The sequence below is a fragment of the Convolutriloba macropyga genome, chromosome 13, assembly GCF_964194025.1.
Source record: "Convolutriloba macropyga chromosome 13, txConMacr16.3, whole genome shotgun sequence".
Classification (NCBI taxonomy): domain Eukaryota; kingdom Metazoa; phylum Xenacoelomorpha; order Acoela; family Convolutidae; genus Convolutriloba; species Convolutriloba macropyga.
The window spans coordinates 10,427,996-10,444,659 of record NC_134480.1 but is presented as its reverse complement, the minus strand read 5'-3'; the positions used below and the strand labels follow the sequence as shown (position 1 = coordinate 10,444,659).

Sequence of the window (16,664 nt, the reverse complement as noted above, 5' to 3'; positions counted from 1 at the left end):
TTCAGGTCATCATTTCAGTCTTTCAGGCTGTCAATGTTACACTTAGTGGTAGACATGAAGTTGTTATTGAGATTCGTGCTGTTTGAAATGCCAGTTTCTGAATTCCTAAATCTATTTCATGAAAGACATTGGCTCTTTACATCAATGTATATTATTGCGCGCTAGTTTTTTTAAGTCTTCCAAAAAAATTTTAAATTGTAGATAATGCTATTGTGATAAAGAAGAGACATTTTTGATGGTCGATGTTTTTGAAATTTCCCTGAAAATGGCAGAACATAAGCTGTTTTGTAAAGCGTATAGCACACGGCCTCAAAAATTTTTCAAACTTTTTAAAAATGCATTAAAAATTAAACAAGTAAACATAAAAGGTTAAAATCTTTTTTCTGTTTTAAACGCAAAAAGGTTTCCATGTTTTTAAAATTGCGCATTAAATTTTTTCGACGTTAAAATTTTTTAATAACTTTAGCATGATTGTAACTAAAGGATTTTGCGTTTTTGATTATATGAACCTTATAAAAGCAGTCATCTAACTTTTGGGTATTAGTTATCTTCTCCCACTGGAATGTATGTTAAACTAACTGGTTTCTGATTATAAGAATAAGTTGAAGTAATACTTTTCTGTTGGGACCAAATTTATCAAAGTGAGTTCGAATGTTTTCACACTCAAAACAGCCCCGAAGGCTAGGGGGTTATCCATAGAAGTCAAATCTATGATGGCAAGGGCGTTTTTTTACCATAATAATATCACCAACGGTTTCTGAAATAAATTTGAAAGTTTGTGGCCATTTCCTTGTTGAAATGCTGGGTTCCGTACATGCAAAACACGCCCAATCAGCGTTTTGATTAGTGGCATTTACATGGAACCTTCTTACAGTTTAGGCTAAAATCAATGTTGCAGTCTTCCCCGTATTTCACTTCATCAAAAGCTTCTTTTCAATATCATTTTGACCAAATACCCACAAACTAGCTCTAGTTTGTATAAGTAAAAGTCTTCAAGTATAAGTCTCCAAAACAGTTTGAGCTGTGAAACAGAGTTGAAAGGCTCTAAGAGCACTTAATGCCCGCTGGGTGCTACCTGTTTATCCCGTTTTTGAGGACGAAAAGTCAAAATCGTCGGAAAAATCGGTCAAGAGAAAAATCGCATAAAAAAGACCAACAGGACTAATATAATTAATTGCAACAAACTTCGTTTGAGAGCAATTAACCAGTGCAAAAAATATGCGAAACGCACCATTGAAACAATGCCAAATAATAGTCGGGTATGTACCAGAGTGCAATAGGGGGTTTCAAAATTGCAGCCAGAGATAAATGCTTTTAAAAGTTTTGCATGTTTTGCTACGGTGCATTCTAGTGATAATAAAAACAGAAAACTAAGTATTAAAAAGAATTTGGCACATTTTACACGTACTTTGATATAAAGTACTTTTTATTAGGAGCTCATTGAGATTTCTCGATAAGTGGTCCTGCTAAAAATTCGATAGAGTATTTTAAGTTATGAAAGTCATCAGGAAAAAGTATTCAAAATAATCAATTCATTTGTTCACTGTCTCGGTAGGAATGAATTTCATCACGCTGAACTCTAATCTGACGTTCTTATTCGAGTTCTTTAAACAACCTCGTTGGTCAAAATTGCGTTTGCAGCTAAACCCTCTGTCGGCCAATTGCGCAATCGCGACAATTGACGAACGGCTATTTTCACTTGGTTCGATAGTATGATGCAAATTGGAAACAGGTCATCTGGTAGAATACAAAACATCCAATTTACTTTGCATTTATCAGTATTGTTGAAACCAATTGACCTACTAGTTTAACAAGAATCTCAACTACCCGGGTCGAGGTTTCTGGGTTAATTTTTTGTAAGAAATGCGGTGAACGATTGTAAACTATTTTTTCAAATGTTTTAAACTTTTTCAAACTATTATTCTTTTAAACCTGCGCATGACTCTTCTGGTGTTAACAATTTTCATAACTTAAGGTTTGATTGTATTTAATTCTTTCTGTGTTTTTGATTTTATGAACCTTATAAAGCACTCATCGTTTTCATTTTTTCGGTAGTAGTTAGTTTCTTTTGTTTAAATGTAAGTTAAGCTTTAAAAAATTAAGTAAAAATTTTCTATTCAGTTACTTAATTCATCATCTGAGTTATATTTTTTCAGCCAAAACACCTCCAAATGCTAGAAGCCTATCCAAAGAAATCATCTGTAAAGGCAATTAGAGTATTTTGACAATTTTGAGAGTTCGAACATTCTGTGTTACGCAGACTCGTGAGCTCTATTGTTTACTTCAGCAGTACGTCTCTACGAATCTACTGAATCGTTTTGCGGCTCCGCGCTTTGAATACCACTAACTAACTCTGAAATAAATTTGAAATTTTGCAAGACTTAAAAGCATCATCTTCACGTTCGCCCTCTCCTTGATAAAATCCTTGGTTCGCACATACTCAACACACTCAATCCCCATCCGCTTTTTGATTTGTGGCATGTACGTGTTAAATCTCGCAATTTAGGTTAATGTCAAGGTTGCTGTCTGCCCCTTTTTTATGACTCCCACTTACAATTTAGTTATAGAGCTCGGTCCTGTAAAAAAAAGCTGGGTGTGTGAGGGGGGGGGGGGGGGCAAAAAGAATAGATCTTAATAATTCTACTTAGGAGACTTAACTGGGAGTAAAAAGAAGTGAATCGGAAGCTTTGATTGAAAATAGAGAGAAAGAAGAAGAATGTACATATACATTGAAGTACTTCATCAACATCTTATCCAGATCATTATGGCCAAACTGGCTCACTACTCATGTATTTCTCAAATAACGGCACAATCCTGACATTAACGCTTCGCTACTCTGTGTTATCATCAGCTGAGCTCATTACAGGTCGTTGTCATCGTTATATTGGAATATTTAAGAGGCGTGCAAAATTACTGGGTCAGATCGGGTTTCCCTAACGCCATATCAATTCACCAATTTAACAGTTTACCCCGCAAACTTTTCAACCCAAAACCCTACGCATTCTTAGTTTCTAGTGATAGTTCCAATTTTGCTCCCAAACTGAAATGTATGATGTTTTGTTTATGTGCAATCGGAGTGGTTTGAGATTAACGTTAGCAAGATGTAAACAAAAGCCTATTGGTTAAGTAAAATCCGCTATCCTTGGTTAAGTAAAATCCGCTGAAGTTGTTATTGAGATTCCTGCTGTTTGAAATGCCAGTTTCTGAATTCCTAAATCTATTTCATGAAAGACATTGGCTCTTTACATCAATGTATATTATTGCGCGCTAGTTTTTTTAAATCTTCCAAAAAATTTTAAATTGTAGATAATGCTATTGTGATAAAGAAGAGACATTTTTGATGGTCGATGTTTTTGAAATTTCCCTGAAAGTGGCAGAACATAAGCTGGGTGCTACCTGTTTCTCCCGAGGACGAAAAGTGAAAATCGTCAGACGAAAAACCGGTCAAGCGAAAAATCGCATAAAAAAGACCAACAGGACTAATATAATTAATTGCAACAAACTTCGTTTGAGAGCAATTAACCACTGCAAAAAATATGCGAAACGCACCATTAAAACAATGCCAAATAATAGTCGGGTATGTACCAGAGTGCAATAGGGGGTTTCAAAATTGCAGCCAGAGATATATGCTTTTAAAAGTTTTGCATGTTTTGCTACGGTGCATTCTAGTGACAATAAAAACAGAAAACTAAGTATTAAAAAGAATTTGGCACATTTTACACGTACTTTGATATAAAGTACTTTTTATTAGGAGCTCATTGAGATTTCTCGATAAGTGGTCCTGCTGAAAATTCGATAGAGTATTTAAAGTTTTTAAAGTCACCAGGAAAAAGTCTTCAAAATACTCAAATCATTTGTTCACTGTCTCGGTAGGAATAAATTTCATCAAGCTGAACTCTAATCTGACGTTCTTATTCGAGTTCTTTAAACAATCTCGTTGGTCAGAATTGGGTTTGCAGCTAAACCCTCTGTCGGCCAATTGCGCAATCGCGACAATTGACGAACGGCAATTTTCACTTGGTTCGATAGTATGCTGCGAATTGGAAACAGGTCATATGGTAGAATACAAAACATCCAATTTACTTTGCATTTATCAGTATTGATGAAACCAATTGACCTACTAGTTTAACAAGAATCTCAACTACCCGGGTCGAGGTTTTTGGGTAAATTTTTTTGTAAGAAATGCGGTGAACAATTGTAAACTATTTTTTCAAATGTTTTAAACTTTTTCAAACTATTATTCTTTTAAACCTGCGCATGACTCTTCTGGTGTTAACAATTTTCATAACTGAAGGTTTGATTGTATTTAATTGTTTCTGTGTTTTTGATTTTATGAACCTTATAAAGGCAGTCATCGTTTTCATTTTTTCGGTATTAGTTAGTTTCTTTTGTTTAAATGTAAGTTAAGCTTTAAAAGATTAAGGAAAAATTTTCTATCCAGTTACTTAATTTATCATCTGAGTTATATTTTTTTCAGCCAAAACACCTCCAAATGCTAGAAGCCTATCCAAAGAAATCATCTGTAAAGGCAATTACAGTATTTTGACAATTTTGAGAGTTCGAACATTCTGTGTTACGCAGACTCGTGAGCTCTATTGTTTACTTCAGCAGTACGTCTCTACGAATCTACTGAATCGTTTTGCGGCTCCGCGCTTTGAATACCACTGATTCTGTGAAATAAATTTGAAATTTTGCAAGACTTAAAAGCATCATCTTCACGTTCGCCCTTTCCTTGATAAAATCCTTGGTTCGCACATACTCAACACACAACCCCAATCTGCTTTTTGACTTGCGGCATTACGTGTTAAATCTCTCGGAATTTAGGTTAAAGTCAAGGTTGCTGTCTGTCCCTTTTTTATGACCACCACTTACAATTTAGTTATAGAGCCCGGTCCTGTAAAAAAAGCTGGGTGTGTGAGGGGGGGGGGGGGGGCAAAAAGAATAGATCTTAATAATTCTACTTAGGAGACTTAACTGGGAGTAAAAAGAAGTGAATCGGAAGCTTTGATTGAAAATAGAGAGAAAGAAGAAGAATGTACATATACATTGAAGTACTTCATCAACATCTTATCCAGATCATTATGGCCAAACTGGCTCACTACTCATGTATTTCTCAAATAACGGCACAATCCTGACATTAACGCTTCGCTACTCTGTGTTATCATCAGCTGAGCTCATTACAGGTCGTTGTCATCGTTATATTGGAATATTTAAGAGGCGTGCAAAATTACTGGGTCAGATCGGGTTTCCCTAACGCCATATCAATTCACCAATTTAACAGTTTACCCCGCAAACTTTTCAACCCAAAACCCTACGCATTCTTAGTTTCTAGTGATAGTTCCAATTTTGCTCCCAAACTGAAATGTATGATGTTTTGTTTACGTGCAATCGGAGTGGTTTGAGATTAACGTTAACAAGATGTAAACAAAAGCCTATTGGTTAAGTAAAATCCGCTATCCTTTAATTTACCAATCGTACGTGGCAACGTCCTGTAATGCTGATTGGGTTGCTTCTACTTCTACAAAGACACGGACACAGATAGACCACGAGAACATAATTTAATCATCAATTGCAAAATGAGAGACAGGGAGAGGTAACACCCAGTGAAAAAAAATGAAAAACTGTAAACAGGTCGATTGAAATTAGGCCCAAAAGCAGTTAAGGTATGTACCAAGCGGCAATGAGACGGATAATCAGAGACAGATTTGCTTTTTCAATCTTCTGCAAGTTTTGTTACGTTCCATTCTAGTGATAATAACAGAAAACAATTAAATATTAATTATTTTGTATTAATTAAGCATTTTGCCATATTTTACACGCTTTGTGAGATACAGGGCTCTTACTAAGAGATCGTTCAGATATCTCAAAAATTTGGCCAGCTAAATATCAAGAAATGGTCATATTAAAGATATGCAAATCATATTTTCACTGTCTCTGGCAAAAATTAAGTTGTACTTTGACTTTCTTAGATGTAATTAACTTATTCGAGTTGTAATTTCAAAACTAAAAAAAAACCCGGAGACGCAGAATCGACTTATTTTTTCAAGTGAACTAACTGATTAATGGCCAGCAATGCTTGGTACAGTATGGGCGATTAAGGATGTTAGGACTATTGGCGCACATGCGTCGACAATGAAAAATGAGAGATTTATCCGACTGCTTAATTCTAATTGGTCGACAAATCTCATTAGTCAAAAAATCACAAGTTGGGTTAGCGGCTGAACCCTCAGTCGGCCAACTGGGCGATTGTGGAAATTAAGGAAGGGAGGGATTTTCACTGGGTGCGATAGAAGAGAGCATCAAAATAGGATAACAACCAACAGGATAGCACACATCAGTTTTCACTACTCTTTCTTTACACATGAATTTAGACAAGCCATTGAAGCTATAGCAGTCAGCTGCAATAGTATGATACTATGATACGAATGGAAAACAGGTCACCTGGCAAAAATAGAATACATTTCATATACTTTCCCATTTAACAGTATTGTTGGCACCGATTGACAATGTAGTTTAACAAGCATCTTAACTAATGCAATGCTAACAGTGTTCTTCGCAATATAATCACGAGGATCTTTCACAATAGAATACAGGGTCATTTTCTTTTTCCCAGGTGAAAAGGAAACAGATCCGAAACGAAACAGCGTTGTACATCCTCAATTGCTATCCTCAACTACCAGTAATAGCAGGCCGGGGGGGGGGGGGGGGGTAAGTCTAGAAAAATTAAGAAATGAGTGATATAGGTCTATTTGTGCCAGCTGACTCTGTTTTCAAGGAGTGAGACAAACAAATGCGAGATGAAATATTTTAAATTTATTTGATCCATACCAAAGTGTTCACCGAGCAGCAGTGAAAAAGAGGAACCTCTAAATTTATTAGTTTGCTTCCTCGCCTGCTGCTTGTTTTGTCTTATTTATACTATCAAACATAATGCACAATCTTAATGGTTAAGCACAGTTGGTTGTCAAACGTGTACTGAAATTGAATTACAGAAAAGAAAGGGCTAACAAAAATAGTTATAATAATAGTAATAACAACTAGACGAAAAGACGAGAGGATATCCGAAACAAAGCATCCCTCGACCATTCCTCGTTTTCTACAGACAGGGCCGGCCCTCTGATCAGAGCCCGCTCAAAATGTAAGAGAAGAGAGAGAAAGACAGTTAAGGAATTTTGCGAACTACTACTCAGGTAATAAAATAGGGAGGTTATGACAATAATTGCGAGATCGGTCAACTTATCCACTGTCGCCATGCCTGAACACACTTTCCCCCTCCCCTCCCCCTCCACTCCCCTAACCCACCACCAACCCAGAGGTAATTAAAAAAAAACGTTAATTAAAAAAGTTAATTAAAAATGTGTGAACAAGCAATAACCCCTCAACATTAAAAAAGAGGCCCCCAATCAGTTTGGATACCCAATTCCGATTCCTTATCATTAAATATCATAGCCATTTAGAAGCTTAAACAGTTTTGACACTAAAATGATTAAACAAAAAGTTTGTTCAACGAAGCGTATGGTTTAGAGGAGGAGATATTGTTCAGGTCATAACGAGTGCAAAGACCGATAATACTTTGTATTGTTTGTTTGTGTTACCATAACTTAATCGAATAAGTCACAATCAACAGCAGGCTAAACTAAAATAGAAGACAAAAATAAAGATGTAAATAAAGGACGTTAAAGCACCGAACAAGTCAAATAATATTAATAAAGGTATCTAAAATAGTAAAACAACATCCTCGACATAAAATCTGGCTTTTTAAATATCAGTACACGGTACCTTCTCACTTTTCTGTTCACAGCTGTCATGGTTGCAAATTAGCTACTTTGTGACTAGAAAGCAACAAAATACAGCCACGCCTTAAAAATAATGAATATCAAAACAAAAAATAAGTCAACAAATCTTCAGAAGTTTGACTTTTGTATCTCGACCACCAGGGCTAAGACATTCTCTACACTTTGCACAGGATTAAAACCAAGTTTTATAAACACAGCTTAAGGTCGCCATTCAATGGCAGGTTCATAAAAGTTTTCAAAGTTTTTACAGTTAGAATAAAGTTTTAAACACAAACAACAATCTCTCCTCGCCTTTCCTTTTAAGATCCACAAATACGGATTGGGAGTGACATTTCCACTACTTAATCCAAACAATCCTGTACTAGCTTGTCACATCAAGCCCAAGACACAATTGCAGCTTGTTCACGCTTAGTTATTGGTAATACCGGATGTCTCGAATGTTTTCAAGCAACCAATTCTTGCTCCTGCTTGACCTCAACAATCTCATTGATGATCGCAGTCTCCTCATCATCTTCATCTTCTGTCTTTTCAGACCCCGCTTTGTTCATGTCCAGATCACACTGACTGTTTTTCTCATCGGTAGCCATACTGCTGATGTCATCCGGATCATCGTCGTCGTCTTCGTCGCCCCCAGTAGACACCGGAGACATGGCAGGGTTCTCTGGCTTCGCGTTCTCACTATTCGGGGTTTCGGATTCTGGTGACACGCTTTCACTGGTCCAAATGCTTTTCAAAAGAGGAGGTCTAAGCTCTGCCTGAATTGGCGCATTCACATCGAATTCATCGAAGAACTTCTCGTGCACGTGTCTCAATTCCGAGAGATCTGCTAAGAGCAGTAGCATTCGAGGTACCAGATGTCTGGCAACCTCTCGAGGCCTGTGAAGTTTCTCGTATTCTTCCAGTACATCCAGGTAAGTATCACGAATTTGCACACATTTGTTCCGGTCGATCGCTTTGTCCTCCAAATCCAAATCTTCCGAGATTTTGTCTAAAAACAAAAGAAACACAGTCAACCAACTGCTCAATTCTATTTCCTTTCTCGGATCATCTCTTTACAAAATTTTTTACCACTACTTTTCCAGGTGTCTCCCAGACCTGGGTTGAAAGAAAACGTCCCGATATATGCAACAGATGTTTAACTTAATTTGAGCTAACAAAAGTTATTGAACTTCACAGAGCTGGATTTTAAGTAGACTATTTAAATAATTAGCATGGAAGCTCTGTTATTTTTACATCTGCATTAATCGCAACCGAATACTCGGCTTTACTTAACTTTGGCCTATATGAACACATAACATAACTCATCGGGAGTTCACAATTACAAACCGAGTGAGGAAAAAATAGAATATTGCTTGAAACTTTGCAAGGCAATTTATAGCTCTTCCGTTTTCTTGCAAGAATCTTGCCAGATTTGATTCCGTTAAGCAAGTTCTCGAAAATTTGCTTTGTAGCGAAATTCTAGAGGCAAAAATCTTTAAAATGGTAACCATAAATTAGTCCAGGGATTCTCTCAAAGATTCTGACAGCTCTCAAAAAGTCTGACAAAATAGTGAGTGGTCCAGCATAAAGCTCTCATTCTTTAAAAAATTGGGAACAACAAAAGTCTCGGATCCCAAGTGGATGATTTGCAAAATCTGAAAATGAACCACAAATTAAAAAGTAAGAAAAGAAGAAAGCTCACGTGGTTGAAATAGAATGAGAGCTCCTAAGAGGTAGTACTCTTCTTTCTGTAAATCTAACTCATGGCACATCTCTGCAAATTTCAACATGGGCTCACAGAAGTTGGCCAGACCTCCACTCTGAAGACTCTTCTGGTCCAGCTCAATGCCAGATAGGAGCTTGAGGGTCTTCCGCTCTGGGTTGTAGTACTGGGCCATGTAGATCATCAGCATCTAACAAAATACACAGAAAATGTACACTTAAATTTCATCTCTAGGTCTACAGTCCGTCTCACAGAGGTCTGTATAGACATTTGTGAGAGAAGGGTACACGAAGTAGTAACCAAAATGCGTTTTTATACTCCTACTTCAAGATAGATATCTTTTCAAGTGACTACGATCATTGTTGATACCATCTCGGCTAGTACTATTGAGTCATTTTTTGTTTTAAGACGACAGCTACCATTGACTTTCAGTTACAAAGGAGTCGTGGCATTCCGGGAGTCAGAACACTCAATCCCCGGAAGAAATTGGCCACTTATAACTAACCATTTTCTTTACAATTCTTTAGCTGCAAAAAAAGCTTCATCAGTGCAATAAAAAGCATTAGTTCGAGCAAGCATTAATTTTGTGCGTGAAGGACTTCGAAAACGAAAGATTTTTGAAGCGCAAATGCCCCATTTGGGGGTGGAGTTGTTGAGGTAGGGAGGGGGGGGGGTTGTTTGTGGGGGGTTGCAACTGACCTCTAGGAAAGACTTGCACATGAGATGGAAGAGGACTTGCTCATCGAAGCGTCCATAGAAGTGTTCGAACTGTTTGAAGCACTCAATCAGTGCATTGATACACAGCACAGTGATCTCTGTCAGGTGCTTCTTCCGCATGTAGTGTACTGTGTTCGGATCCAGAATAGCACAGTCTTGCTCCGAAGGCCACCTCTACAAAAAGTTAGCAAATAGGCTTTAATCCTTTGCAATCCATTTTGCCTAAATTTTAAAAACTTACGTTAACGTTTCGCACACTCTGAATACCCTAAATTCAAGCGTAAAAAAATGCTCGCAGTTGTGATTGCAATAAACTATCGTTGATCTTGTTAATCGTTTGTAATTGGACGAATTTTTGTGTGCTATTTTCCGTTGAAAAAGTGGTTGCTTTTTCATTGACCTCGCTAAAAAAACTTTTATTTCAATATCTCGCCAAATCTTTTCAGCAAACACTGGCATTCACACTCTAACTTGACCCTTGGCATTCACACTCTAACTTTAGTGCATCATTTTGCCAAATTCTGAGAAATTCAGCTATACGACGGATAAACCGACAGATCAACACGGGAATCAAAGTTTGCCACAGAAAAAATGTGAAATGTTACGGAATATTTCAATGAAATCAGACAAAATAACGACACAATTGCAATGTTACCACCAAAGACAAATTACAACTACAAATGAGTGTTTCTAAATTGATAAGAGAATTTTTAAGGAAACAAAACTAGTCTTGACAATTTTTTGACAAAATGTTCTTAGCGAGAAAATTGCTGAACAGAACAACTTATCATACAAAAAGCCAGCAAACATTCCCTAGAACAAAAAACGGCTCTGAAGTGGACTAAACTTCCTCTTGAAGTAGGCAAAATAAAATAAAACAAGGCCGGCAAAGTGCCGGAAAACAGCCGCCGTTGACGCGCTTGATGCGCATTGGGGTTAAAACAGAAACATAGCCGGCAGATTGCCGGAAAATAGCCGGCGTTGACGCGCTTGATGCACATCGGGATTGAAACAGAAAAAGAAGAGATAAATTGACCATTTTATTTCTTTTTTCTGCAGTGTCAAAAAGTGTTCTAATTCGGCGTGCAGTTTTAGTTGGATTCTAAAACTATACTTAATTCAGCTTATAAACTGAAAGCTAATAAGCTTAATACCAATGTCAGCTAGCAAAGTTCACTCTAATGAACTTTGACAACCTAATTCTCAATGACTTAATGATCGGGATTTATCGGTTTATCCCGTCTCTTTTGATTTTGCTCATTTGACCTTCACTGTATACACTATCCTGCGTAATTCATTGAGTGAATGGATTTAAAATTCATTCAGTTGAAACAGTGAGTGAGGTAAAACGCTCGCTTTTTCGCATTTCCTGTTTCGATCAAAATCATCGACTTCAAAAATCATGAAAATGTGTGCATAGATTTTAAAAGACATCGCCCCACTACAATTCAAATTCTCTGAGTTGTAAAAAAGGAGATCGCCTAAATAATAGCCGTTTGAGAGGCTGGCGGCACGGCCATTAAAAGGAAGGAGATAGAAATTGATCAATTTTTTCTTTTAGTGTCAAAAAGTGTTCTAGTTTGTGGTGTAAATTCAGTTAGATTCAAAAAATATACTTAATGCAGTTTCTAATTTGAAAACTATTAGATTTAATACTAATGTCAGCTAAAAATCGCTCTAATAATTTTTATAACCTAATGCACTATGACCGCTCTTTATCGGTTTAACCCGTTTCCTTTGACTTTGCTCTTTTGACTTTGACTGTGATCACTTCATTACGTAATTCATTGAGTAAAAGAATTTGAAATTTTTTCAGTTGAAACAGTGAGTGAAGTAAGTCAGAAGTCAAGCGAGAAAATCATGACTTATGCAAAACAAAAAATTTGATCAAAAGGCAAAGTGAATTAAAAAAAGGAGAGCGCCAAAATATGAGCCGTTGAGAGGCTGACGGCGGCTATTAGTAAGGGAAAGTAAAAATACGTCTGCTTCAGCAATATAATCTAGAACCATTCGAAAGAAGTATTGGCTACTTCAGAAGTTATTTTTTAAATAATTTGCAAAACAAGGAGCCTCTACTCAAAATTTCAAATATTTTGCAAGAAAAACAATGTAAATATTATTTTTGACTATTAAACTTTTAACAACTGGTTATAGAAGTAATTTACCTTTCCAAAAATCTTGTTCTATGTCCATTTTACAACTAATAGACCAATATTTTAAACCTATATAGACCTATATAGAATTTCTGCCTACTGTTCGAGACCAAATTTAGATGGTAATGATACCGCCATAATGCTTTCGTTTTTTTTCTATGATTTTTTCTAGAATAAACAAGATTTTTGATACAACTCTAATCCTTCTCGAATGCGTAAAATTTATCAATTCTGGTCGAGAAATGCGGCTGTTAATATACAATTTTATCATGGTTTCTATGCTAAAATTCTGAGTTCCGACAACTCAGAAAAGACGTCAACTACTACAAAAACATTTTCTTCTCAATTTTTTACTCGAAATTTTTATAGATAACTTTAACAACCCCTTTTAATGATCAACTAAATAACTTCTTCATCCGTTACATCATAACTCGATATAGCGGGATTTCTACTGTTAATATGCTACGTTAAATTATCCCAGTTTTCGAAAAACAGAGAAAAATGAAAAGGTATATAACAATTATTATAACACAGCAATAATGAATAGGTTATAGGACGTTAACAGAAAAGGAGTCATTCTTTCTCTTTCAGCGGTAGTGTCCCGATTTCGGAGTTTGCGTTACTTAAATCCATCTTTTCTGGCATGAGAAAATCAATCGGGAATATTTCAAAGGAACCAGAGAAACTAATCAGACAGGAGCAAAAGCCGCCTTAAATCAAACAAATGCCTGTTTGTAATTACGATGAGCGGCACTAGCGGTGCACGGAACAGACGCATACACGTATAACTCAAGCAAAAAAGGCATCTTCAAAACAAGGCGGTAAAACGTGTGTGAAGACTAATAAATCTATTTGATCTATCAGAGAAGAGTGATTTCAATCCATTCCAGTTGAAAAGAAACAAAATAAAAGACAGCGCTGGAGACGACGCTTAAAATGACGGCTGTTGACTTGTATGATATACCGAGATAATACGTTTTGGATAAATTTAGAAATGAAGACATAACGCACCATTACCTTATAGTGTTTGAATTGGGGGTGCAGCAGGCAATTTTTTTTATCTCTTGACAAAATTTGGCATTTGAAAAAATTATAGCAATATTTCCTGTTCAAAATGATTTCTAATTTAATCATTTATCAATGACACAGCACAAAAATAGCATTTCTTAAATGCTACCAAAATTTCCGAATGAATTATCGGCTCAGGAGATCTTAATTTGCAAACAGCCGGCAGATTGCCGGAATAGCTGCGAAAGAATAGACCTGCGTGCCATATAATAGAGATAGAAACAGATACAGATCTAAATTGAAAAAAAATCGACGCCGCTCAAAAAACTAGGCTAAAAAACATTCAGCGATAAATTAATAAAACTTGTTAAAATTCATCCCGCAGAAGCCTCTTATTAGGGACCTTTACTGTACATATGAGTTCCTTTGACCTTAAACAAATTCAAATTAAACCTAAGTTTTAAAGTGCAAAAGTCATTTTATTGAGTGAGGTAAGTCATGTATGATCAAAATCTAATCACGCAAATAACCTAAAAACTTTCGCTAAAGCGAGTGAGAAATGACGTCACGCGCGCAAATGTCGTTAGTGAGAGGAAGAAGTCATTCAGAAAATTTGACTTTTTCAGCTTTGCTGTGTGAACAAATGTAAAACGAAAAAAGAGCGTCAGACGACGAAACAAAAAAAACCAAGAGCACCGCAATATAGCTACGCTCAGCTTACAGCTTCGCAGCTATAAACAATCAGGAGAGACTTTCCAAACATAAGTGCAATTACACTTATCCTATCAAAACAAAAGTAACTTAGAGAGAATAGTGAAGCTCTAAGAGAACTGCCCACCAATATCATGCCTCTGGACTTCACCTGTTCATCCCGTTTTTGTGGACGAAAACTCTGATGGTCAGACGAAAAAGGAGCAGACAGAAAGTTGGTAGTACAAAAATCACATAAGACTAATAGTATTAGAATTGCTACAAACTTCGTTTGAGCGCAATTAAAAAACATAACCGACAAACGTCGGGCGAATTGGTCTCAAAAGACCGGCGAGCGGTTGGAGTGAAATCGAAAAAATGTTTGAAAGAAGCGCAAAAACGGCCAAGCGAAAAGACAAACGTTTACTAAAATTGCTCCAAACCACGTTTGAGAGCAATTACAAACTTTGAGATGCAACTCATTCTATCACCTACCCATAACATAAAACCAACCCGGCAGATTGTAGGGAAACAACGGCCAGTGTTTCCATGACGCCAATTGGAATTGAAATAACAAAACATAACCGACTAACGTCGGGCAGATTGCTCTCAAACGGCCGGCGAGCGGTTATCTTCGTCAGTAGCTAGCCACGGTTTAGCAAGGCCAGCTCTAGCTTGATTCGACTATGCAACTTTTAGTTTTCTAGCCTTGTTAGTAAATAAATCAAATAAATGATAGTTTAAAAATTTGCAAAATATTGAGAAATTTTTTGGAAGCTTCCAGATTTTGCAGTGAAAATGTTCAAAAGTATTTGTTATCTCTGGAGTTATGTCAAGTTACCTATCTGCAAGACTTGAAAAGCTTCGTTGGCCAATAATGATCGTTAAACTCGGAAAAGGAAAAAAGTCAAAAATTTTAACAAAATGTTGCTAATAATCAAGATATTAAAATCTTCAAAACCAATTCATTGTCTCAAGAAACTATCCTGTATCCCTTTTCCAAGCTTTAAATAGTTTCACAGGCTCATAAAGAACCTTAAACTTGGAACCTTAAACAAAAAAAAATTAAAATTTATCAAAAAACTGCTAAAGCTGGAGTCATTAAAAAATTGATACCCATTCCATTAGTTCTAAAAATTATGCGACAACTTATTATCAAGCCTTGGAGAAGATCCCCAGGACCCTGGTGCCAGAAAAAATAAAAACTCAAAAAACTTAAAAATTCTTAAAAAAACTTAAAAACTTAAAAAAACTTAAAAAACTTAAGATTCAAAAAACTTAAAAAAATTTGCAAACATTTTCTAAAAATTGCTGATATTAAAATTTTGAAAAACATCTCATTACATCCAGAAGCTATGAAATGACCTATAACAAAACCCCATAGGAGGTTGCTTGGCTGTTGAGGCTGGAGAAACCTAAGAAATGACAAAGATTTCAAAAAAAATTGAAAAAACTTCAAGTTTTATCAAAAAATTGCTTAAACTTGTGATGTTAAAATGTTAAAAAATATTCATGGCCAAAAAATTCTTTATTAGTTTTTTTTATCAAACCCTCAAGGAGGTTTTCTGGCCCCTGGGTGAGGACAAACTTGAATGTTGACAATAAATGTCAAAAAACTGAAAAAAAAAGTTTTATTAAAAAAAAACTGCTAAAATTCGTGATGTTAAAGTGTTGAAAACCATCCCATAGCCGGTAAAAAACTATTCCCAATCTATTATCAAACCTTAGAGGAGGTTATGTGGACGAAAAATTTCAAAAAACTTGAAAAAAGTTGCAAGTTGCATAAAAAACTGCTAAAAATTGTGATAATAAAAGTTGAAAACTAATCCATGACCAAAAAGCTTTTCCAGTAGCTTATTATCAAACCCTAACGAAGATTTTCTGTAAGGCTGAGAAACCTGAATAAAGACAATAAATGTAAAAAAAAATTGAAAAACAGCAAATTTTGTAAAAAAAAAAAGAAAGCTAAAATTCGTGGTGTTGAAATGTTGAAAATGGGGGGGGGGGGGGAGGGGTCAACAGTGAGGGTGTCTTCAACCTATAAGAACCGCCCTTCACACCATAAGTTTAAGTCTCCAAAACAGTTTGAGACAGAGTTGAAAGGCTCTAAGAGCACTTAATTTGCTTAGAATGAAAAGTTGAATAATTCTACAATTTGAAAATATTAGCCATGACAAAAGCGGGATAAAACCCAGAATCAAACTCAACCCTAACAAACTTTCAGTCCACTACTCTTGGACTGCTTCTAAACTCTTAAAATCCATTAACACATCTGCTGTTCTAACAAAATTTGACAAAATTCTTCTTTACATTATTCTAAAACTTACTGAACATGCAAAGAACTATTTTTTAAACAATGAAAATCAAAATTCTGATTGATGAAATGAATGCGACGATTGAGCTTAATCTTGCTTCTTAATGATGTAAAGCGTTTCGTGGAAATATCGGAGAGATTGAAAGTTTGAGGGTATTGCATAGCTTTTTACGTTTTGTTTTCTATCCACCAACCCAAAGCCCAGCCAAAAAACATTGTTACAAATTGAGTAAAATTTAGAAAAATAGTGTCAAAAAATTATAACCGACTACGTCGGAGAGAAA

At 36.0% G+C, this 16,664-nt stretch overlaps 2 protein-coding genes across 3 annotated transcripts in view; both read right to left on the bottom strand.

Annotated features, from left to right (window-relative positions):
* The window catches only part of LOC142351433 (cytochrome c1, heme protein, mitochondrial-like), a 344,310-nt gene that overhangs the window by 92,210 nt on the left and 235,436 nt on the right, over window positions 1-16,664 (bottom strand). The window lies entirely within an intron of this gene.
* Window positions 7,515-16,664, bottom strand: part of LOC142352250 (uncharacterized) — a 70,776-nt gene continuing 61,626 nt past the window's right edge. For both annotated transcript variants that reach the window (XM_075404725.1, XM_075404726.1), the window contains exons 6-8: window positions 10,198-10,389; window positions 9,478-9,688; window positions 7,515-8,784 (exon numbers count right to left, since the gene is read on the bottom strand). In XM_075404725.1, the coding sequence (XP_075260840.1) occupies window positions 8,240-8,784; window positions 9,478-9,688; window positions 10,198-10,389 (948 nt within the window). In that variant the 3' untranslated portion in view covers window positions 7,515-8,239. The remainder of the gene's footprint in view (window positions 8,785-9,477; window positions 9,689-10,197; window positions 10,390-16,664) is intronic.